At 39.6% G+C, this 24,104-nt stretch overlaps 1 protein-coding gene across 4 annotated transcripts in view; it reads left to right on the top strand.

Moving 5' to 3' along the window:
* The window catches only part of CADM1 (cell adhesion molecule 1), a 207,446-nt gene that overhangs the window by 170,993 nt on the left and 12,349 nt on the right, over nucleotides 1-24,104 (top strand). Inside the window, exons 8-11 of one of the 4 annotated variants that reach the window (XM_064524167.1) lie at nucleotides 614-685; nucleotides 12,948-12,980; nucleotides 20,148-20,201; nucleotides 22,565-22,645. In XM_064524167.1, coding sequence (XP_064380237.1) covers nucleotides 614-685; nucleotides 12,948-12,980; nucleotides 20,148-20,201; nucleotides 22,565-22,645 — 240 coding nt within the window. The remainder of the gene's footprint in view (nucleotides 1-613; nucleotides 686-12,947; nucleotides 12,981-20,147; nucleotides 20,202-22,564; nucleotides 22,646-24,104) is intronic. The other 3 variants (XM_064524168.1, XM_064524169.1, XM_064524170.1) reach the window with 3 other exon arrangements.

The following is a 24,104-nucleotide window of genomic DNA, read 5'->3' as shown; positions in this document are numbered from 1 at the left end:
AAGTTAACAGCCCTGGAAAAAAAGTGAGATATATTCATGTGCTGTTGGTATTTAGTCTGTTAAGCACAGCAGGGCCCCTCGCACAAACCTCCCACCTGGATTTTCAAATGTATTTGTAGAAAAACAACAAAAGCACCATTGTCTGTCTCTGTACATGGTAGACTCTTTTTCGTTCTTTTTTCTTTTCTTTTCTTGTCATGGAAAGTGTGCAGTTTATTTTTCTTACAGTTCTTCCATTCCATCTCTTTCTTGCTCATTGACTAATTTATGCTGGGTTTTATTTATTTGGGTTGGTTTTTTTAAGCATTGTAGAGGGCAGTGGGGGGGGGGGGGGAGAGTTTCTGGGCCAGATTCTCTAGCTAGAGTAAGTCTGTGCAGAGCTCCCTTGATGTGAATTGAGCTCAAACAAGTTACAGCTGCTGAGGATCTGGCCCTTGATCTTTAAAGCCAGCTGGAAAGTCACCACCTGGCTTTAGAGGAGGAAAGGCTTCCAACAGCCATGCTGCTTCTTAGTGTCCTTGTTTTTCTCTGATCATTATTGATCACTGTTGTGTTCTGCTTGTTTTTTCTTAATTTGCTTTTTTTATTATTTTCCTTTTTATATTTTATCCAGATCCCCCCACAACTATCCCTCCTCCCACAACAACCACCACCACTACCACCACCATCCCTACCACCATCACAGGTATGGTACCTTCATAACCATTGGAAATGTCCTGAATGCATATTGTCTTTTTATGTATATAAGCAGAGCTTGAAGCCTGGGGAAAAACAACAAACAAATCAGTTGAATTTTTTTTTTTTTTTTTTTTCAAACGCACCCACTGTACTGTAGGAGTCCTGATCTGGCAGTTCAACAAGTTGGATCGTCCTGACTCCAGGTGTTTCTGAAACATGGAAATTGCCATGTCAGAAAAAGCTATTAATGCAGTTACTGGTGGCAAATATTGGGTACTTTGAAATGAAGGGTATAAACAGCCTTAAAACTCATTTAATATGGCAAGCGGGTCATAAATTTCATTCTCAACCCCATCAGTAGCAATTTCTGAGCAATTTATACTTGGAAGCATGAAGTTTGGTCTTTAGTAATTTACTCTGCCTCCTATGACTGTAGATGCTTATTCTGATACATAGATGTTTGGTCTTTTTCTGAATTACTGTAATAAGCTGTCTACTTCACTCCTAGAAAAATGAATTCCACCAGTCATTTTACATTGAATCAAAAAAGATCCATATGACCATTTTTGAAGCGTTGGCTTTTAGAATTTTGAGTTTTCCCCGTATTGTGAGAAAAGATGAATAAAAACACTCAGCTGATCATGAGACACCTCTTACTATTTTGCACACATCCATCATATTTCCTCGCTAGACCTGACTCTCTATCCCCACTCATAAGGAAGGCCTTTCTGATTTCTCTCTAATCATTTTCATCGTCACTTTCTGATCTTTTCTATTTCAACTGCTGCTTTTGCTACTTTTTTCTTTTCCTTTTTCTTTTTCTTTTTTTTTTTTTTGAGGTAGAGGTGTGACAAACTGAAGGTGCGAATGGACCATTGAGTATCTAATGGCCTAATGTTTATTGTTGCTGTACCCCATCTCCTTTATAAGTAGGTTACATTTTATTTGTTTTTATGACTTTGCTCAGCTGATTCTAACTGTCCTGTTTGGGGTGTTGTGTGTTTTTTTTCCTTCTGAGACTTTTGCACCCAGATCAGACTCTACTCTCATGGACAAGCAATTGACGTCTTTCCTTCCGGTGTGCCTTACTACGCGCTTTGTGCGGTGTCTTCCATCCACCATCGTGTTGTCCAGACTTTGCCATTTTCTGTCTTCCTCTTTCCAGGTGGTCATTAACATACTGAACTCCAGGCGCCCAAGTTCTGATACTTGGGGCACTCTACAGTGAATGTCTTCCTATTTTGTGATGTGGTCATTTTATTTCAATTCTCTGTTTTTAATCTCTTAACCACTTTTTGTTTCAGAATAGGTTTTAAGCTTTCACCTTACTGTTTGAAAGTCTCCTTAAGAGCCTTGTGCAGAGAAACTTGGTCCAGTGTGCCTCAGGGTAAAGGAACATGCACAGTTTTCTTTTGTTTTACAGTAATTTATTAATGCTTTCAGTGAATCATAGAAAGCTGAAGGAAGAATTTGTCTTTATGCTTGTTTGACCCTGTTATGTTTATGGCAGTGCCCACTACCATTAATGATTGTCCTTTTCCCTGGGACCGAATTGTTATGAGCATGTTGTTTTAGGGATCACCCACACACTTCCTTTAAAGGCGCATACTATACTCGTCTGCTATTTCAAGCTCTGAAACAGTAGCTGTTAATAATAAACAGCAGTATTGTTTGCTCTGTTGCTGCAATCGTTGCAATTTGTTTATGAATTTTGAATAGCTTCTAGCCCCTCTTTGTAATAGTTTTCTAGCTTTTTCATATTAAAAATAAGGGGAGGTGGATTCTTCCTGAAATCAGAAATTACTGTCACCAAGAATTCCTTCTGAGTTGATTTAAAAACTTAATTATATTCCAACCATTACAGTTGTGTGTCTTGATTTTGATGCTGGGCCCAGCAGTGTTTCTGCTGTGCTGATTAGTCGGTGGCGTCCGTTGCCTACTGAGGAGCTGGCTCAACGCCCTCGTAATTAAAGTAGGGTGCTTCTGAGTCCATACTTCTAGCTTAAGAAACAACTTTCAAAGTCCTCCTACAAAAGTTTGCTTTGAGTGTGGACAGATATGGATAGATCTTTCCAATCTCCTCATCTTCGTGCAAGGTGTTTCCCCCATCCCGTGTGTTGGTGACTCTTCCCAGTGCACTAGGGCACTGCTGACTCTTCCTTAGGACGTGAGGAACCTCAGTTTTTGTCTCCCTGCAAGCAGTTTCTCCCTCCCTCCCCTGTGTAGCCTGTCTCCCCTTATGCTGTATCACAGCCAGTGTTCAAACCTTAACCCTAGTAATATAAATTTAGCTCCTAGGGCTTCTTGAGAGACGTGAGGATCACAGGATTTCTTTAGCATGTGAGAGTTATCAACATGATGTTCCCACATGCAGTAGGTGAGTTATCACCATCTAATAATTCCCAGTGCTCAAACACCAGGACACTTATGTTCACGAAGATGAAATTCCTGCTCCTCACTTTTCATCCCACTGAGCTTAGTGGGTTCTGGCTACTGAGAAGAATTGACCCCGTGCTGATGAAGGTCTTTCAGGAATTGAGGGCCTTCTGACATAAAATTTTTCCAGGTATTTCTTCTCAATAACTTTCCATCAGAATGAGCTGTTTCCTTGAATAGAGGATCAGGACTACCATTTCTGAGGTGACTGGAACTATGAATAAATTGAAAAAATGATTGCAGGCATGTACAAAGGTTCACTGACGGGCAATTCTTAACTTATTTTCTTCACAAGCAAAATGGTGGAATCAGATGTGTGTGGCCAGACTGCTTTTCTCACGCCTTTCTCTCTCCTCAGTGATGGAGAATCTACAACGCCAAGCTTGTTGCCACCCTGTTGACAAAGCATGGGCAGGATTCCTTCTCCTCCCTGATGCGTTTCTCTGTTGGCTTTGAACTGCTGAGGAGGACAGAAATGTAACGAAAAAGTAGTATTTTTGACTGATACCAGCAGTTACGGCTTGTGATTTGTAGGAAGAAGGTTTGTTAATAAGAAGCTGTAAGAGAAATTTATGTATTCTCTTTCCTGACACTGATTTAACACCGCATCTTCTTGACATGGGGCCTTACATGTTCTGCCCACGAGTTCAGTGTGCTTTTCCCTTAAAAGAACAACTAAGGCTTAGTCTCATTTCTTTGTGTATAAATGTGCGTATTTGTTTTATATGTTTGTTAACCAAGTGACGTGATTGTCTGTAGTCCAGTAAAATGGATGGTCCAGTATAGAATTTTACCTTTTTAATAGTCATATTAAAAGGTTGATTCTATGCCGACATTCACAAAATAGTATTTGAGCACTGTTTCTGCTTTGTCATTATCCCTGTCAACAACTCTGGTGCAACTTGTCAGCATGAATGCAGCCAAGTTAGGAGAGAAGCTGTTGTTTGATATAGGTTTTTAGTATGACAGTCTGATGGTCTTTTTTTCTTTGACGCTAGTTAAGGGCGTGTCCAGCTCTGCGGCCTGGGGATCTGTTTTCAGAATGTTGCTCTGTGGGACTCCTGGCTTATGATTTGCAGGAATCTCACAACCACTGTAACCTCTTGATCTTGGGAACTGTATTCCCTCTCTGCACAAAATGACTTTGCACTAATAAATGAATTAGCACTAGGGCGGTTTTTGAACCAAAACTGCTGCCAGACCCGCTTTAGAAAATCCCTGTCTTTGATGGAAGCTATTGTGTGTTTGGCAAGCAGCTATATATGTATTTATTGCATCCTGAAGGTTGCAGTCGCGGAATTTAGCATTTGCTCCTCCTGCCACAGATTAAAGGTTATAGAACAACACATTTTCAATGCTGAGACCAGGCAATCTGCTAAATGCAACTTGATAGCCAAGTCTGACAAATGGATAGCAAAATTGATTCCTACTTCTGGCCTGCGCTGATTAATCCACAGTTGCTAGCTACTGTTGGTCATAAAAGCTTCAAAAGCAAAGAGTAGAAAGCTGCATAAACTTACTTTTGGTTTTTAGTAGTTAAGAGGTTTTGTAGCTGAAAAAGATTAGGTCAGATTAACATAATATCTAGAATTATGTAGCATAGGAGTGTTGAAACACTTTTTAAAGCCTCAAGAGACAATTGATAACTTAATTCTTGTCATCACCAAAATGTTGAAATACTCGTCTGCTGTGACATAATAACTTTGGCAGATGGGAATGTTTCTTGTTTCCATGATGAAGTTAGGTGTGATTAGTCTTCTAGCCAGCCATGTTGAAAACATCTGCTTAAGATGAGGAGGGTTTTAACCCTATGTTATTTCACCTTTATTCCCCTCTCTGTTTCTTGTGGTGTAACACTGGCCCCGCTGGTGTCCCCTGAAGCTGTGGGAGAGTGTACCAACAGAAAAACAATGTTCTTGGTTTAAAAAAAGGAGAGCAACCTGCATTTAAACAAGCTTTACATGTCCAAAGCTTATGTCTGTGTTTATGCTGCCACCTCTAGTAGCTGCCCCATATAAAGTGTTCTTATTGGAAGTATTCTTACTTAGCAACTGAAGATAATTTGTTCTGGATTCATTTTTCCCTATCAGAACTATCTAATAGAACTAGTTAAAAGGGCTCCATTTGCACTTCTGCACCCATGGTAAGTTACTCATTTTGTGTAGATTCAAATGATAGGCATTTTTACTTGCTTACATAAAATATTTCTACTTCAAATGTGTTCAGACATGAAATGAAAATGCATTCCTGCCTCAGAGTTACCTTTGAATAATGACAGATACTGCTCAGCAATGAGAGGCAGAGTAGTAGGTGCAGCAAGTAGGAGAGGACAGGTTTATATAGGTGGTATGGGAGGTCTATATTGGTAGAGGGGTGTGTGTGTATATACATCGGGGGGGGGTGTATACAGACACACCTGTATATATTTAGGTATATGACAATCTGATCATTATTCCCAAAGCTTGTTGTGCAGTGTACTCCCCGATCTGCTTAGAGTCCCTCCCCAAACCCACTGAAGTCCTATGTCTAGAGCCAAGTGTCCCTTTCTCAGCCACTCCAGCTTGACAAATCAAAATCCTGTATCACTGCTGCTACGAACTTGACCTACAAAGACATGTTGAGTTGATAAAGTAGCTTTATGGCACAGAGGTTTGGGGGGAAGACTATGGCTGAACTCTGAAAAGCTAACATACTTTTTTTTTTCAGGAGAAGGAAAAGCTGAACAGTGGTGAAGTTTCCAAAACAGCACGACCTTTAAAGCTTTTCCTCTGTCACTGTTGCTTTGCTTCAGTGTAGGTGCTTGTAATGGTTTCCTGCATGACAGTTTGCTCTTTTTAGTATATCCTCCAACTGCACTGGTATTTTGACCATCCTTTGGCGTTTCGGCTGTTATCACTGGCAAGCCTTTTTTTTTCCTTTTTCTAATCAGTTCATATTGTCCTTGTGGCTTTGTTCATTAAGATGTACAGTATGATATAGGAGAGCAAGCTGCATAATTTGAATTACCCCTAGAGTCCTTACTTGAAACACAGGTTTTGGTCAGCTGTTGTTTTCTGGGGGATGAAGGTTCTTAATAATAACAAAGCACTCCTCTTTGGACATAATACTGAGTGGAGCATTTTTGCCTGCCTCTTTAAATGTTATTTTGCTGCCTCCTGGACTGGCTTAGCACATACACTCTCGCATCCTAGTATCTGTAGAATTATTTGTATATGCAAATTTGCATTTATTACACTTTTTCTCTGCAGCTAGAGTTTGCTGGTGTCTTGGCAATAAGTTCAGCGGAGACCTGGGGGGCATGACACACACGTACATTACTTAATATTTAAGTTACATGCTGCTGTTTGCCTTGCATGGGATGCTACTGATTCTTCAAGGACCCTGCTGTCCATCTTGCAGAAATATCAATGCCAAGTTGGCAGTTTGCACCATTGCATGACTTTAAAGCAATTTTAGACCATATTTTAAAATCAACTAATCCTTTAAAGTGTACACAGTGTAGCAGATGTGCGTGTTTAGGCAGGGGTGAGATTTCGAGATATTGTAAGCAGTGGTTTTAGTTTAAAAACTGCAAGGAACGTGTGCCTCCCCAGATGGACTCGCTTGGAAAGCATGGAGCTCTTGCTGTAGAAACACTGCAAGTTCCTTCTTGAGGTTGGGTTTTTGCAAGCAGGCCCAAGGAGGCTTTGTTTCACGCAAAGCTGTTCAGAAACAAATGAGCTCCAAAGCAGGAATTGTAAAGTGATGCTGAGTCTGAAAACCAGATCTTGGGAGAATCACGTCCTAGTTGAGCTCAGTTTTTGCCTGCGTGAGCCGTGCAGTATCCTAGTGGCTCTGATTGAGGAGGGCAAAGTTCTTTCATGTCTACTTGAGAGAGACTGTAGATGCCAAGTGTGTATGCTTCATTAAAAGACATGTTTTTATGTCTCCTTAGCTACCTAAAAAAGAATAATGCATGGAAAATGGATTATTGAGAAGAAATGGTGTAACATGTTTTCAAACCATGAGTCACATGCCAGAAAACTTCCTTAAAATGATGCAAATGATGATTTTATTCGCAGAAGTTTGTTTTTTTGGTTACAGCTGGTTGTGTGACAAACTACAGCTGTACGGGATTTATTCCAGCAGTAATCCGAAAAGGTGGTGGGTGGGAAGAACGCAATAAAAATCATTCTTTGCTCAAATTACCTTGCAGCAGGTTTGTGGGAGGAGAAGAGGCAGTGTGGGGATTACTGAAGTACGTATGTCCTAGTGGATTCATAGGCTTTATGTCTAGTCAGGTATGATTGCTGATATTTGCTACTGGTGTTGCTGTTCACATAGAATATAATCATAAATAGAAAACGTGTTTGTTCCCCAGTCAAATTAAACATGGATGGTTGTGGTCAGTTCCAGCCTGGCTGGCTGTGCCGTACCTATCCCTTTTTATGGCTTTCTCCCTCGTTTTCTGAATGACATCTTAAAAATGCATGCACAGGGCGAGACTTGGCGGGGCAGAATACAAGAATCTCGAGGCAGAGCTGCCAGGCGCTCGTATTTTGCTGGGAGCTTGCACTGCGTCTAGGCGTTTCATGCCACACAGTGCGTGGCCGCGCAGAGACTCAGCTTAGCTACCTGTTTCCCCAAATTATTTATTATTTAACTCTTGCTTTCAGCTGAAGCTTCCACGTGTCCCTGGTAAAATGTCAAGTTAATTTACAGATGATACTGTGCTCTTCTGACATTTTCATCCAGGATGTGCCCACATTAAAGGGAATAAAGGAAGAGAGAATAACTGACAGGCCCATAAAGAAATACTAGGTCAGTCTTCTAGTATGTCTTTCAGTTGATAGCAGACACAGTGCTGTCATGTGCCGTGTTGTCCCTGAAGAGGCAGCACAAGTGCTGTACAATAAAATGGTGGTTTTTGCAGGAGACTTGCATGTTTTGAAAGAAGGGTTAGAGGGAGCTGTGGAGAGGACCCCATCCCCTCTGGCAGAAGAGGCGATCTGAGCATTGGCATACGGTGTAGTAGAGGTCGATGTTTGCAAGGTTTTTGTGTGACTCCTGGTGTTGTGTTGGAGCCATCACTCAAAATCACAAGGTACTTAAATCCAGTTTAAGTAGAGAGAATGGTGTGAATGAGTACCATGCCTCTATAGCACCTCGTGGACTTTTCCATGAGATTTTGGATAGGTACAGTGTTCGCTTATGGCTGTATTTACAAGGTTGGGACCTAAATAAGCACGCAATCGTTACAGAGCTTTATGGAAAAAAGCATTAAAAATCATAGCCTGAACCGCAGCACTAATTTAGAAATATTTTTGTTCTTGTCACACCAAACTTCCATACAGATTGTGATTATTTTTGTGAAACATCTGGTCTGCAAATCAGACTGTCTCTGGGGTGCATTGCAACATGCCCGTGCACAAAAGCTTTCAGCCCAAGCTGGAATCACTTTCAGAGGATCCTCCTGTGCTATCATAACGCAAAGTACATTTTCATCCAGTCTTTGCAGGAATATTCAGAGAGGGAAGGGACTGCTGCAGTTTTGCATGGTTTGTGGGGTTTTGAGCTGCTTTGCCTCTCTGACTGCTTGCAGCAGAATTGAAGTGTAACATAGCTGTTAAGTTCCCCCCTAACAGGTGTTAGTTCAATGGAAATGAAGAGGAGTTTTGTAATTCTTGTAGTACCCTTAAGGATTTGAAATAAAGCAGTAATAATCTTCTGTTTATAATGCTGAACACTGATACTTAAGGCTGCTGTGAAAACAGTAACGTTAAGGAATTCGTGCCTGTCCTGGTCAGCAAATACGAAATAGTCTAGAGAACTGGGAAGACTTGAGCTCCACAAATCAGTTATCAGATTGGCTTTTTCTGTTTAGTTAAGAAAGCAATATATTGAGTGGATATCTATACTTATTCATACCTTCTTAAATTAAAAATTTTATATATGAAATGTGTGTATTGCCATTTTGATGATTAAGTGCTATTCTAATACTCTACCATAGCGGTGAATTTTTAAGTGCCAGTGTATTTTTATAAGGTGGGAGAACTGCAGTTCAACTGAAGAAAGAAATAAGGAATTGGGGAATTTAATTTTGTTGCTAGGATTTTAGTTTTCTTCTGTCCTGCTCATTCAGTCCGAGCTTGTGAACTAATTTATGGATGAGTTTAAAAGGCCGAGTCTGTCACACTCAGTGAATGGTTTTATGTTAGAGAGAATCCAAATGAAAAAAATTAAGGCATAGTGGTGAAGCTTGTAACTCAAATCCTTCACTGATGCCTTCATGCAGTAATTTGTTTTTATATATATTATAAGTATTATAATAACTTTTATACACACATACATATATTTATATAAAAGTGTGTGTGTGTGTAAATATTTAGTGCAGCGGTGGGTGCCTAAAAACTTGGCTGTTGCTGGAATTTTCTTAGTTAGCAGACAATATCATCTGTATCACAACATGTCGTAACGTTAGTGCCTTTACGCAAGAGCTGGCTACAGCAAACCGAGTCCTTATGACCAATGCTAAAAAGAAATGACTAAGTGAAACGTGGAGCTTTATAGAGGCCAACAATCTCTTCTTTCTTCAAGTATAAAACAGTGATCTAGTGAAAACTGTTTATGCACGTGTAGATTTTGTGACCACTGCATTGTTTTTACTAGTTGGCATAAAGTAAATTTCATTGCACCTTAGTGATTAAAATCAAGAAAAGCCTCATCTTTGCTTTATCTTAAGATGAAAAGTACCACATTGAACCTCTTTGTTTATGGGCTTTCTACCTCCTCTCTGCTTTGCCTCGTCTCATGAAATGACCCTTGTTTGGCACCAACTAATCATTTTAAATGATAAGCATAAACTTTGTGCGAGTGCTGTTCACACCTAGCACTAGGGCCCAGGACTGTGCTTTTCCATAGCAGCAGTGTCTTCCACTGGCTTTGAACCTTAGGTGAGCCAGAAACATAGCAAATACTTTCTTGTCACTCTGCATATGAGGAGAGGGGACGTGATTTTTCTTCCAGAATCAGAGATAGAAATCTAATCTCTGGGGTTCCATATTTCTAGTCTGACATATAAATGTGATTATTCTTGAAAATGAAGTAAACGTAAGTGCATTTACCTGGAATTCAAAAAAGCACTTTTCAAGTTAGCCAATCTGTGTTAAAATTATAGGGTGTCTTAGCACTGACTTTTGTGGGGTCTGGGATGTTCCTCCTTATGTAAAGCAGAACAGTGGTGGAGTTTAAGTGATTTGTGCAGTTCCACATATATTCATTAATTTCATACCAAAGCAACAGTGACAATTTTTCTCTCCTTTGTAGTGCAACTGTTGTAGTAGTGTGCGTGTGGTGGTGGTGGGGATTCTCTGTTTTATTGCAAGTCTTTTAACGTGAGATTATTCCTCTGTGGTGCACTGTGCATATACAATCCTTCTTCTCAGGGAAGACTCTGGGATTGAAATGGACTTCCAGAAAACTCATTCTAAACTTTAACTGGTCTGTGTTTCCTATTGCAATCATCCAAACCATTTGCTAATCATAACTTTGTCATTCCAGCTGCAGCCAACATGTTGTTTGACTTGGATATTTGTTCGCACTTATAACTGCTTGAGAACTTTATTTTTTGTAACCTGTTGGTCTCTGTCCCCAGATGGGGAAGCGAGATGCACTGTCCAGTTTGCACTGTTTCTTGACTAATATCTCTTCCAGCACGTGAATACAAGTTTGCTTTCAGCAGATTTTCTATTTAGTGTAAAAGCTGACATAACTTTTTTATTTCAGGAAGACAGTAAATTGAGACTATTTATATTGCCAAGATGCTATCTCAGGAATTAATACTCAGTTTTATAATTCTTTCTAAACACAACTCCCCCCTGCCTTCACCACCATTTTCCCCCCTCACCATTTGCTTGGTTGAAGTGAGGCATTATTCTGGGAAAAAAAAGTCCCCCTCTTGTTCCCGTTTTTGTTCTGGAAGGCTTCCCTGACTGCCTTCACCAGAGTTCCCAGCAGGAGAACAAGTGCTAGCGTATTTAAGTATGTGTTAGGTTTGGTTGCCAAGATGAGAACAGTATATATTGGCAGTGGGAACAGACTAATGATGGCTTGATAATCTGTTATGCAAATCTTGGTGTAGTTTGTTAAATTGTGCAGGGTTTATTTGTTTTGACATTTAAAGCACGCAGACTTTGTATCTCTAAGCATTGTGTATTCTTTGTATGATCCTTGTCTTCATTGGTGCTCCAGAAATTCAGACTTAAGCTGTCCTCAGCTAAATTCCGAAGGAATGGGCCCTCATTTTTCCACTGCTACTTGTGAATGTGCAGAAAGACTGCCGTTCCTACGGTTCTCTGGGCAGCGCGTTAACTGAGGGGAAATGCCATGCAAAGTGCCTACTGTTACTAGAAAACTAAAATTCTAGGCTAGTTTGCAGAAATGCATTTACTCTTACGGTTTTATTCATTTAAACATTGCCTGCCTGGAGCCAAGCAGAGTTCTGTGAAACCCTTTCGCCTTTGATGCGAATGTCCACATCCAGGCTTCACCGACAGCTTCAGAGCATTTGCGGGCATTGGCAAAGTTACAGTCATGTTCTTAGGAGGCAGCCCAGCACGCGCATGTGGTAAAAGGAAATGCTGTGTTCATCATAGAAACAAAGACACGTAGAACCCAATTAAAACTAAGAAATATATTTGTCAATAAGTCAGTCAGTATTATAGAGAATGGGAATGAAATGTGATTGGACCCACTGGCATGGAAGAGTTTGAAAATAATACTGGGTACTGCCGGGACGGAGCTGTTTGGGAAGACCTTTGAATTCGGGTCAGTCTCTGAAACTGCCTGTGCCTAAAGCCTGTGAGGAGAGGGACTGTCTCTCGGGCGGCAAGGCAGCGCTCCAGGAAATGACCTGTGGCAGGCAATGAATAGGAAGTAAAGTCAGCTTCAGATTAACAACCCTAATGTATTTGAATTACAAATAATTTCTAGCCACCTGAAATACACACGCACGTGCGCACACGCTCACCTGAGGTTTTAGCACAGAAAACTAAAACTAGTGTCCAGAATTCAGGACATCTTTCTCAGCAGAAAGACTGATGATTGCTACTTGCACTTTCTAAAATAACTTTATTTTACCTTGAAAAATCATGCATCTTGCTGGTGCATGATTCAGTACAGCCAAGGCAAAAAGGTCACTTACAGCTTTAGCACACTGGGAGTACTAGATGTGTGAGTTCTAAGAGTCTTTTCATTTTTATCACCTGCTCCCCAACTCTAAAATGGTCTGGATGCAGAAGTTACGCCATGTATTAAAGTGCTTGGAAGTTTCCTGCATTGGACGAAGGAGGAGAAGAAATTTGAAACTGATTCATTCAGTGACCTCTAACTAATAATCAGGTAACTGGAGCAGAGACTGGAGGGAACATTATGGTGAAGGCAATGTTTGAATGTGTAAAAACTATTTTTCAAGTGTTATCTCTCTTGTCCTAGTCTTGAGCCTCTGTTTCGGTACTTACCAACTAAAGAGTTGGCTTTGGTGTGTTCCCCCTCCCCCCCATCTCGTGTTCCCCTAACTGCAACCACCAGTAATTGTTCTGCTGCCAAGGCTCCTGGAAAAAATGCAAAATTTACTGTTTTCCTCAGGCTTATAGCTTTTGAACTCGAGGCATGTCTTCTAAACAGTGCAACTCACTTCAAATGCTTTTTGCCTTTCATTTTATTATTGCTTGTCACGCAATGTTCTTTGAAAGCTTGCTCATATATTATCTGTTCCATTTTTTCCATTTTCCCTTTTTTTGCATGCTGTTCCTCCTGTTTCTTCCCTTCCTCCAATCCTCTGTTCCCGTGTGTAGACACAACGGCGACGACAGAACCGGCAGTTCACGGTTGGTATCACATTCCTGTTTATCTTATTTCTCAGCACTGCTGAGTGGCAAGACAAGCCTGGGAAGGGGAAATAAAAAAAAAAAAAAAAAAGGAAAATGTAGTCTTCAAGGGAAAATTCATGTTTCAAGTGGACTGGTCTCATAAATATAACATAGTTTTTAAGGCTTGAAAGGCTGCTTAGTCTTGTCATTTCTGTTGTGAGTTTCACAGCCAATTGTTACAGTTCTAGGCAAGTACCAATTCCCCAAACCCAATGGAAACAACGTGCATATAAGAGTAGCACAAAGGAAGCAAAGGATTTTTTTCAGTAATCGTTTTTGCTGGCGTAGTCATTTCAAACATTAAGAAGAAATCCGGCTTTTGAAAATAGGAATTTAAATTTAATTTTTTAAGAGCTGCATGAAATTTTCAGCATTTTTTTTTAAAGTTTGTAAGAAACTGAATCCTTCAAGTCTGTTGGAGATGAGTAGTGTTTCTGGTATTCTGTAGCTGTTCCACAGAAGAACCTCTCATCTCATAGGTCAAGAGTGAAGTATTCATTATTACACTGCAGAAGGAGATTTTAAAAACAAATAGCAACACTTTCTTATCAGTATAGCAGTCTAGCAAACTAACCCTTCTTGTCTGCTCAAGCAAGTCTAGCTAACAGCTTGACAGCTTCCATAGCTTCCTATGTTTTTAAAGCAAGCTTAAATAATCACGTCAGGCTGAAAGTTGAGCATACAGATTTTTGGCACAAACTTACTTTTAAGCTAAATAACCAAAATCTCTGACAATTTTAGTTAAGACTAAGCTATATTTCACGCTAATCTATAATGCAGACTGATTTCCCCCCCCACCCCCCCGCCTACTCCCATCAAGACATATCTTTGATTATAGACAGAAGGGAAGACTGAGTAAGGCAACAGTTAAGTAGAGCTGCAGCATATCAAAAGGAGGGGAAAGCAGTTCCTGTACCAAATAACTTGTCTGCCTGGATGTATTTAAAAAAATCAAAGCATTCAGGCACGCTTCTGTCTTCTATACATTGCTGATCTCCCCATGTATATTATGTTGTATATTGTCAAGATTCAAAGCAAATAATTTCATAGCTACTGCAGCAGAAGTCACTGCAAAGTAGTAACTAAAGTGCAAGTGACATCTCATCGTGCACTACATTAACAACTGTAACAGTCAGATGAAGCTAAAATGTGACTTGCCCAATCATCAGCCCATGGGGAAAGCCTTAAAGAACTGAGTATGAATATGGTAGCATAGTTTAGTTAAGTAGCAGCTGAAAAGAGCACTTGGTAGCTTGGGGTAATTGTTAAAATCACAGCAGAATTATTAATTTGGAACATGCAAAATGTTGATCGCTATGAATAAAATTACAGGAAAATACAGATAAAATATTTAGCATTTTTCAAGGAGGTGATACTATTTTCCATGACATGAGTAGTTAAAGGTGGATGATTCATTAAGCACTTATCCCAGTAGTCCAAGATCCTGCTGTACTAGCTAAATGCAGTGACTAAATCAGCTGGATTTAGAATTCCTCACAGGCCGCTGGGGATGTTGCCATGCGGTCTGACTGCTTGGGATTGTCTTTTGGTTTAGGCCTTTGCAGTTCCCCTGAAAACCTTAGTAGGAGTTTTAGGGTTTGGAAACACCCTGAGCTGGCATTTGAGTAGGGTGCTGTTTTTGAGCAGGGTTAGTGTTGCCTCTGCTGCCCTATTCCAAAGAAATCTGCAGTTCTGTGCACGTTTCCCCCTCCCTCCTTTCCCCTTTTTTTCCCCTTCTTCCTTTCCTGATTTCATGATGAGACTGTTGCACAGAACATGACTCTTTAGGATGGGTGCATACTGATCCCAGAGTAAGTGAAGGTCTATAGCAAATACATGGGGCGTTACAAGTTCTTATCACAGGCTGTGCAAATCTTGCCAGTGGTCCCCTGAGCTGTAGCTGAAACAAGGGGACAGGTATTCTCAATTTCACTCCTTCAGGTGGTAAGAGTCTGACTGCCCTTGGAGGTCACAGATTAGCACTTCTGTTTTCTTATGAGTATCTGAAAAAATCAGGAAGCTCAGGAAGAGACAGGGCATAATTTGAAAGTAAGCCAAACCGTCTCCATTTTTGTCAGTAGCCCCTGCAATATTAATTTTTGGGGATACTTTGTGCCATGCAGATCCGTTTACGAGGTACCACTGAAATTCATCAGCACTTTAAGGCAGAGAGTTGTCAGGCCAGCGTCTTCGCTGCCGTAGTATTTCAGTTTGGCTGAGATGCTGTGCCTGGAGTGCTAGAATTTGCAAAGAGCAGGTAGAGGCATCCAGTTAGAAGAACACAGCAGCCTGCAACATCAGAAGATGGCACAATTCCATCTTTTCCTGTTTTTATCAGATAACTCTAGAAATGCACAGACAGATGCTAGTTCCTAAACTTGGGAAAGCTCAGACTGTTCTGACGCTAACGTGACTTCTGACATCGCTTCTGTGTAATGTTTGTTTCAGCAGCCCTTTTCTGACACAAAACTTCCTTTAGCCTTTGGAAGAACCTAGACTGGCATGAAGAAGAACTTGGAAGGATCAGAACTGTCAGTGTAGCCGTAATCGTGAAGTGCAAAAGGGGAAAACGCACCATTGCAGCCAAGTTGTCCATCCTTTTAATGCAATTCCTGATGGGTTTGATCAGTTTTCCTTATATTGGGGAAAGCCATAAAAAGCATGTATTTAATTCAAGGAAGACCTCTATCTGAGTATTTTAACCTCTGTGTGGGAGGACTGCTTCTGTGATAAGGCTGACAACCTAAATGACAAGCAATGCTAGTCAAATTAGCTGTGACAAACTTTTCTGCCTTAAAAACCAGCCTGTTCTGTTCTAAACTCCACTGCATTTGTCCTCTTGGGGTTTTTTTCCCGTGAAGACTTGGATTTCTTTCCAAGCTTGTGTTGCTGGAGTGTGTATGGAGTATACCAGGTGTTTATGTATGTTGGCCATTTGTTCTTACCAATCGGAGTGAGCATGTATGTGAATGACTAGAAATGCATGGGCATGAACTAAAGCCAAATGGATTTTCTCCAAAAACAATTTTAAATGAATTGAGGGAGGGAGGTGGGGGGACACAACAGATTAATAGTAAAGAAAATGAAATGTAAGGCTAGTGTGGAACCAGCACAATACTTCAATCTGGGAAAGGATTTTTGAGTAACTGAATTTTTTTGGAGTGTATCCTAGAGGACTGGGGGAAAAGGAGTCCTGTATGTGTATGCATGAAAAAACAGTAGCAAAATCCCTGCCATTCCTGTTTCCTTATGGAATGGAATTAACAGCAGCAATGCATGAGTGACTTAAAGCACGAACATTGTTAACTCTTTTGTTTAAAAATGAGAGCTTAACTAAATTTTCTGATGCACTTTCTCCTTTCTCTGCACTGTTCATTGCCAGAACTCCAGTAACAGCATGGTCATGGCCAGCAGGAAGGCTTGTGCTTCTGCTGCACTGCAGTAAACTGCATTTACTGAACTTAAAATCCTTCTTTCCTTTTATTTTGTACTTCATGGTGTCAGAGCGCCAGTGAGGCTGAAGCACTGGTGCATTCTGAAATCTGTTCCCTGCCTCTGTGCAGGCAATGCAAGGGCTGAACTTGGTGTAGCAATGACAACGATGCCTCTGAACGCCTACCACCACTGAATTCGGAATTTCTTTTTCCCCCCATTCCCTTTCTTCTCTCCTGCCCCTTTCCTGCTAAAAATCAGAATGTAAGTGCTGCACCTCTCAAATACTATTACTCCTTAGCAGGCTGTGGAGCTTAGCCTTATAGGGTCCTGGCCCTGTAAGGATTTTTTCCTGGGACTATCCAATTCATTTTTTGTCTCCTGTATAAGAAACATGTATAAAAAGCCATGACCTTATACATGCTGATTTCTTTTGCTACAGCAAAAGTAATGAAATAATTTCATAACTTTTTTTCCAAGTTGACCCCAGCCTATTATGAGCAAAGAGCTTAAATGGCTTTTTAATGTTTTTGAAAAACCACAAACAATGCCCATTGCAATTAGTTGCACTTGCTGCATACATCGTGTGTGTATGTTTCTGGGCATCTATATATGCATACACTAAAATGACCTTCAGCTGAAGATTCCTGCTAAAAACATGTGTTGCAAAGATGCACCTTAACTCAGTGTTTGGATGACAGGGGGAGCGTAAAATTGCATTTCAGCTTCCTCACTGAGGCAGGAACAAGATGTTGCTGTTTTAGCATGGGCAGAATTTCTGCTAATACTAATGAAAAGATAGGGTGAAAAAAAGTCCTCTGAAGCTGGCAAAGCAGGAAGGGAAGTCTGTAGTAAAGATTAATATTATGAAAATATGCAAAACAGGAATGAAGAGTGACAAGAAAATGTCCATAGCATAACACAGAGAAATTATCATCTTGTAAGCAGGAAATGCTTCCCAGAAAGCCCATGTGGATTTTTAATTATGATTTTAACAAGGTTTTGTATAAAGTATTTAACACTACTGTGTTAAGCTCGTTTCTTTTTCTAATAGTGCTCAGTCTCTGAAGTTAGTTTTATCTTGTCTCAAGCTGAAGCCAAAAGCTCAGCCATGCCAGAGCACTAGTCATTTTTCAAATCTTGCCAAATTATAGAGCATGCAAGGAAAAAATGCCTTAGTACTTTCTATGTGAACATTATCAAGCAGTCATGACTGTCCAGCTGCCTCTTTTCCTTTAAAAAATGTCCTACTTAAAAGTGCAACTAATAGCAAAAATACTTCTAAATATATTTTTACAGACCTAATCCTTGGGGCAGTTCAATAAAACATCACAAAGATCTGTCCACATTTTAAGATCTCTGTTTAGTGTTGCAGAATACATAACACAAAACAGAATCCATAATCGGTATTTACAGTTTTAAGCAAAATATAATTTCTCTTTTTCTATAAAAATCAGAGGTAATGTCAAAGTAGTACAGGGCATTACTCCGTCAATATAAATCTGTGTAAATAAATGGTGTGTTCATGTAATTGTTTAAATACCTTTATCAATCTGTAGGAGATGCAACTTGTTGACCACACCCTTTTAAGATTTATTATTTGACAGAGAAATTGTATCTGAGTGAAAAGTTAGCTTTCATTTATTTAAAAGAAGTTGCAGCAGACTTCAAATACTTTCTGATCAGAAGTGAAAAGAAGGGACTTTAATAGCTGATATGAAAGTTTAATGAGAAAAATCAAGAAGTAATTTACCACGTATTTAAAATGCCTCACAACACGTTTTAATACTGTTCAGTGACATTTTTTAAGTATACCAGGTGCAGGTAGAAACTGAATTGTTAAATTTTCTCTTGAAAAAAAGATTTTTTTGCTTCATAAAAAATGCAACGTTGCCCTTTTTCGTTATTGAGAAAATGTAGTTTCTTGTAAGTGAAAGGGAAGACTGTACAGAAGCAATTTTAGGGAGATAAAAACTGAATGGCTCCTCTTCAGAGCACAGGTTTGCATGTCCAATGCTTCTGTGAGTCAACCCTAATTGCATTTGTATATTATGTTATGGAAAAAATGGGTGGCTCCCTGCAATCCAGTAGTGGTGCAAAAACAGATTTATTGCCACTAATCTAAATGGCTTCCCACTTTAGAGGATAATTCAGACCAGACTCCAGATGACTTGATGTATTTTAAACACTGTCACTGAAAATTAGTTTTATTTTTTAACAAGCTATATATATTGCTTGCTGCTTTCCAGTGGGTGACAAATTTGCATGTTAACATAGTTGTTATTTAAAAGAAAGCCTAACAAGGTTACATCTCTCTAACCTCTACTGCTGGCCCCCTTCCCAAATGTAGCAGGTAAAGGAGGGGGAAAAGACTGTTCCTCAGTGCCCATTCAATTTTAGGTTGCAGGTAAATTCTGTCTGTGCTGCACAGCCCCTGTAGATATGAGGAACTCATTCTCTGGCTTTATTCATCAGCACATTAAAACTACGTTAGGCATTTTGTTGCCTGTTTATAATAACTGAACACCTGAATGTGTTTGCTACACTTTTTAAGTCCAAAATTCAGATCAACATCCAGCAGCACTCATCTGATCCATTTTACAGATGTTTTGCTAGTATGGAGTTCCTATTTAGCTGCCACTTGATATATCAACGGATTACTGACTGCGTACCTGTTCCTCTTCTAAAACTTTCCCTGATTTTTGACCCAGCACTTGAGGATTTTAACTAGCTGCTTCCAATGTCAGCTTTCCAAATGAGCATTGATAGTAGTGTCTATTCATGAAAGTGATCTCCAATAACATGTTTGGCATTGGGGAGCTTTAGCATCCAGGCAGCTACAAGGGTAATTTATTGCAAGCACCAGTTTTCTTTAGTAACCTTGCATATTATCCCTTAAACAGATTTCTCTGACCTTCAGGCACTTTGTTTTGCCTTGTAACCTTTGAGAAATGTCAATGTAAGTAAAGTAGTAAATGATAAGACTGTCCTCACTAAATGTTCTGTCTTCCTGTGGACCCCTGACAACGTCTTTCAAACAAAATATAATGGATAATGTCTTTAGAATGTTAGTTGCTTTTCGTTGTCACTGCTTTATCAGCTTTGAGGATAGATACTTTTTCCACAAATGCATCAAATTTGGAAAATGAAAAGTTTTTGTCAGATTTATTCACAGAAGACATAGCCTGCAACTTGCATGTGTAGATGCCTTACAGTTTTAAAAAGTGATCCACAATATTCATCAATTGATAAATTAGATGCTTGTTAACACTGCCAAAAAAATTCAATTTCTGTTGAAAATTGGAAGAAAATTTTACACTGATACATACATACATATATATATATACACACACACACACTAAATAGATCTGGAATAAGTTAAGAAATTGCCCTCATTTTAAAGTTTAAAGAATGAGTTTAGGGATTTTTGCATGCTGTTACGAATGAGTGATTTTAATTCACCTACATGTTTCATGTGTTAACAGTGTAGACTGAGGAATGTTTCTGACAGTCTGTCGGTAATAAAGTAAATGACTGGAGAACTGTATTACAAGTTAATCTGCTCAAACCATCAGAAGATGGCAAGTGTTTGACTCATTTTTTCCCCCCCAAGAAATTTATCCTAGTTCTTAAGTGTGTTGTTTTTGTCACTGGAGGAATACAAAGAAAAATGAGTTTGTTTTTACTTGTAAGGCTTTACTCAGTTGCCAAATTCCGCAGAGGAGCTGGACTATGGGGATCTCTCAGGTAAGGGCTAGTAATTAGGTAAAGCACTACTATTAAATCTAGATACTGGTTCCACTTTAATTTCTGCATCTTGGCCATTTTGCATTATATAGTTGCTATGGTGTAGTCATTACTTAAATGTGAAGTCTTTCCACCCAGTGTGCTACTACTCTGCTGGGATTTTCCTCCCTTTCTTGGTATTGGCATTCTTGTATATAAAAAAACATACTTGAAAAATGAGTGGGAGGTATGCAAAACAGTGATTTATATTTCAGGTTGTCTACCAGCTACTGTGACTTCAGTGGCCCGAGATAATTTTTTGAACACTAATTTAGAGAATGGTTGAGTTGAAATTTTGTTTGTAAAACATATAACGATGCTGTAATCTGTGCAACTGTCCATAAAAATGCAGCCTACGCTAAATCAAGGCTGCTTGATAACTTTTTGTGAGTATCAGAATGGGGATAAAAAGGACACAATAGTCCTATCATCTGAGGCAAAATCAATTAAATGAAATGAACCTTTTTTTATCCACAGTAGACTGAAAGTTGCATAAATACACCTTTATGATTGGTCCTTGAAAATAAGTATTAATTCAGTTTAAGAAATAAATACGTCTTGAGTAGATGATTTGGGGATGACTTATTCAAAATATGGGTTATATCTGTGGTGCAGACATACTGTGTACATCTGGTCCTCCTATGTTGTCAGAAGCTTTCTTCATAAGTACTTTTAGAAATTAGCCCTTCGTGTTGTGCTTCCCACTTTTTATTGTCTCTCTGCAGACCCGCTTTAACCTCTGTCTGGCTGCAAGGCTTAACAACACGCAAGTTCTGAGGCCAAATGTCTGCCAACTTAATCACGTGGAACTTTTAAATAACCCAAGAAGTGGGCTGCACAAGCTCCCCTTGAGGCAGTGGGACAGGGCCTTGCCTGCGACACCGAGTCGCAAAGGAGTAACGCTCATCCCTCTCCACACCCCTTGAGAGATTACTTGCTCTTAAGGAGCAAAGGGAGCACAGACAAGAGCCCTACCAGAAGAATATCTTTTAATCCAACACTACTCCTTTTCCTAGTTTAAAAAGTGAAGAAAAACAAAAGGAATGCTTTTTCGTAGAATGCTGGTTTTTTCTCTAATCTAATCAGCAGCATCTCTTCCTGTGAGCTACTATAGGTATGCTTTGGCCAAGAGGTTAGAAATGATTGATTGATTTAGTATGTATTCTAACACCTGAGCAATACTAATGATTATTATTGCAGGCCTGGGCCAGACCTCATAGGTAAGAAGCACTAGGTGTCTGTTAAATATCACTATGTGGACGGAAAATAATTGTTTTGCTCTGATAAGCTTTATTTTTTTATTTGTATTTTTTTAAAGAAAATACACATTTTGGTGAATGAACAGAAGAACGGGAAACAATTCCACAAAGGAATTCCTCAAAATGGGTGTCTGCTAGCAGTCCTGTCTTTCCCTTAAGTGAATCTTTCTCAACTTTGTGGTAGCAGCACAAGTTAAGTGTAGCATGCCATTGAGAAATGGACAGTACTGACTGCCTGGGGGGTGGGGGGGGGAGTACATTGTTTAATTTTGCTATAACACTTTCGCTGCAGTCAGTGACACATTCTCTTTTCTCAAAAGGTTGTGGATGTGTTGAATGGCTAGCATGTTTCTCTATTTTTTAACTTTTTCATTTTTGTTATTTTTGTGAATATTAAATGTAAGGCAGAATTCCTCTAAAATTTTACACAATGTAGTGCAAGCACATCTGCTGTCCGTATTAAGCAGGTGAGCAAGCATCCTTTGCGCACTAACATACACCCATTTTGGAGCATCGGTTCTGAATACTGATTTTTTCCTAAGAGTTTCAAAATTTTGCTTGTTGCTATCTCAGTTATATATGTATGCCCAAGAGGGAATTATGCCAAGTCAGATATGCCAGTGTTGCTGGAAAGTAGAGAAACAGCCCCACACCATTCTCTACTATGAACAAAACCATGTCCTCCATCGCATAACTCATGCCCAGACTTCTGAGAAACTGAAATAAGATCCTATTTGTGAACTGATGTCAGCAAATTTGAGCCATCAGACTAGTAGTACAGGTGAGTTACGCAGCTAAGCTATTTGTCAAAAATACTACCCCTTACCGCTCCCCTGAAGCTCCACTCCTGGAATAAGTTCAGTCTCATCTGCCATTCGTACAGGTGTCGGTAATAGTTGGGAGCCAGCACTCAGCACGTGAGGTTTCAAAGATGTATGCTCCACCTCAGACTGCCCCAGGAACTGGATAGGAATGCCTTCCTAACTGTGAATCACTGTTGAAATGTAGTATAATTAAATGTGTTCGTCCTGCTGCAGTGTTTGCTCAGTGTGCTGTTCATTTCAGGTGCTCGTATCCTGCTAAATGGTTCAACGGAGGCTCTGCCAACTGTACAATTAAGTAATGCATCTATTGCCTTATATCCAGGTAGCTAGTTTCCAGTGGTGTATTAATTTTTGCTGGTTGAGCTGTGTATGTCCGTACCACTCAAACGTTTTGTTCGTAACAGAAAGATCCTACTGTATAGAAATGGTTTGTCCTGCACTTCTGCAACACAGAGCGATTTAGTCTCCTCCTCCAGCATTTTTTCAGCCCAGTGCAGCGTTACAGATACACCTGCAGTGCTCTCAGTTACAAGTCCTAGGCCAAGCTGATGGATGTGCATGCACGTGTACACACGCACGCACCTCCCTTGGATGCATTATGGTCTTTCTGTTTTGCTCAACAGTGTTGATACACATCTTGTAAAACACTGAACAATCAAGAAGGACCTATGCAGCTTTTACATCTGGTTTGATTAACTAATCAAAACCTGATTAGCACCTTTGTTCAAGGGGGATGCTGATTAATCAATTACTATTGACTTTAAGTGTGGCTCCATTTTCTAGCAGAGAGAAGTCTGAAGAAACAACCAATAAACATTGAGCACCTGTCATAGTGATAAAATTTATTAAAACAAAATGCATTATTTTTTATGAAGCGATCTTGAAATGGGTCACTGAAGGGGAGCGTATTGATTGAAGAAGGATGAACTCCTTGAATTTCTCTAGCTTAAATTAGACCAAATTCAATTATAGTATGACAAACAGGTTAACACTACTCTTTAACAGTCCATCAATAAAGTAGAGTAGGGGTAGCACACTTAATGCTGAACTACATAATGAATAATATTATCATTCATCCTGTCACATACAGGGTAGTGATTTCTGTCCTCCCTGGCTGTAGATAAATATTTTAGTTTCTGAAATAATGACACCCCCCTCTTCCCTCTGCTCTGCCCACCAAAAAACCCTCAACACATGTATTTTAATACTGCTCCATTTACTGTTTGCCTTAGGTGATTTCTAAAATTTCTTTCCACAAAATAGATTTAGCCAGCAAATCTTAAAAAGAAAGTTCATTGTGAAAATGTTGGTGCTAGCTTTCTTAAGTTTCTTACCTTTTAGCAGAGAGGAAAAGTGGGCTTACCAGTATTTTAGAAGCACACAAGTGACTTAATGTCATTAGCACCTAAATCATGGCCAATAATGAGATGTGGGAGCCTAAGTCATTTTCATGCTTTAACTGCTTGAAACTTCAGCAAGAGAAAAAAGATTGCTAAGTCAGGAATTCTTCAAAGAAATGAATTTAGGTTTTCTTTTCCCTCACATGATCCAAATATTGCATTAACATCTGAGAAGCACTGTAGCTATCAATGGAGTTAATGGGTACACATGTACATACTGACATTGTCCTACATCCATAGCTTAAAATCGATTTTCACCAAGAAACAGAAGACCTAGTCCACAAAAATTTTGTGGAAGTGCAGCAATAAATCCAAGTATGTCAAAATTAACGGCCATCCTACATGTTCACAAAAGGCTCCATCAATTTTCTGCTTTTACAG

Source organism: Dromaius novaehollandiae, chromosome 21, assembly GCF_036370855.1.
Source record: "Dromaius novaehollandiae isolate bDroNov1 chromosome 21, bDroNov1.hap1, whole genome shotgun sequence".
In the NCBI taxonomy this organism is placed as follows: Eukaryota; Metazoa; Chordata; class Aves; order Casuariiformes; family Dromaiidae; genus Dromaius; species Dromaius novaehollandiae.
Note: the sequence above shows the minus strand (reverse complement) of the source record. Positions and strands in the feature narration are given on the sequence as shown.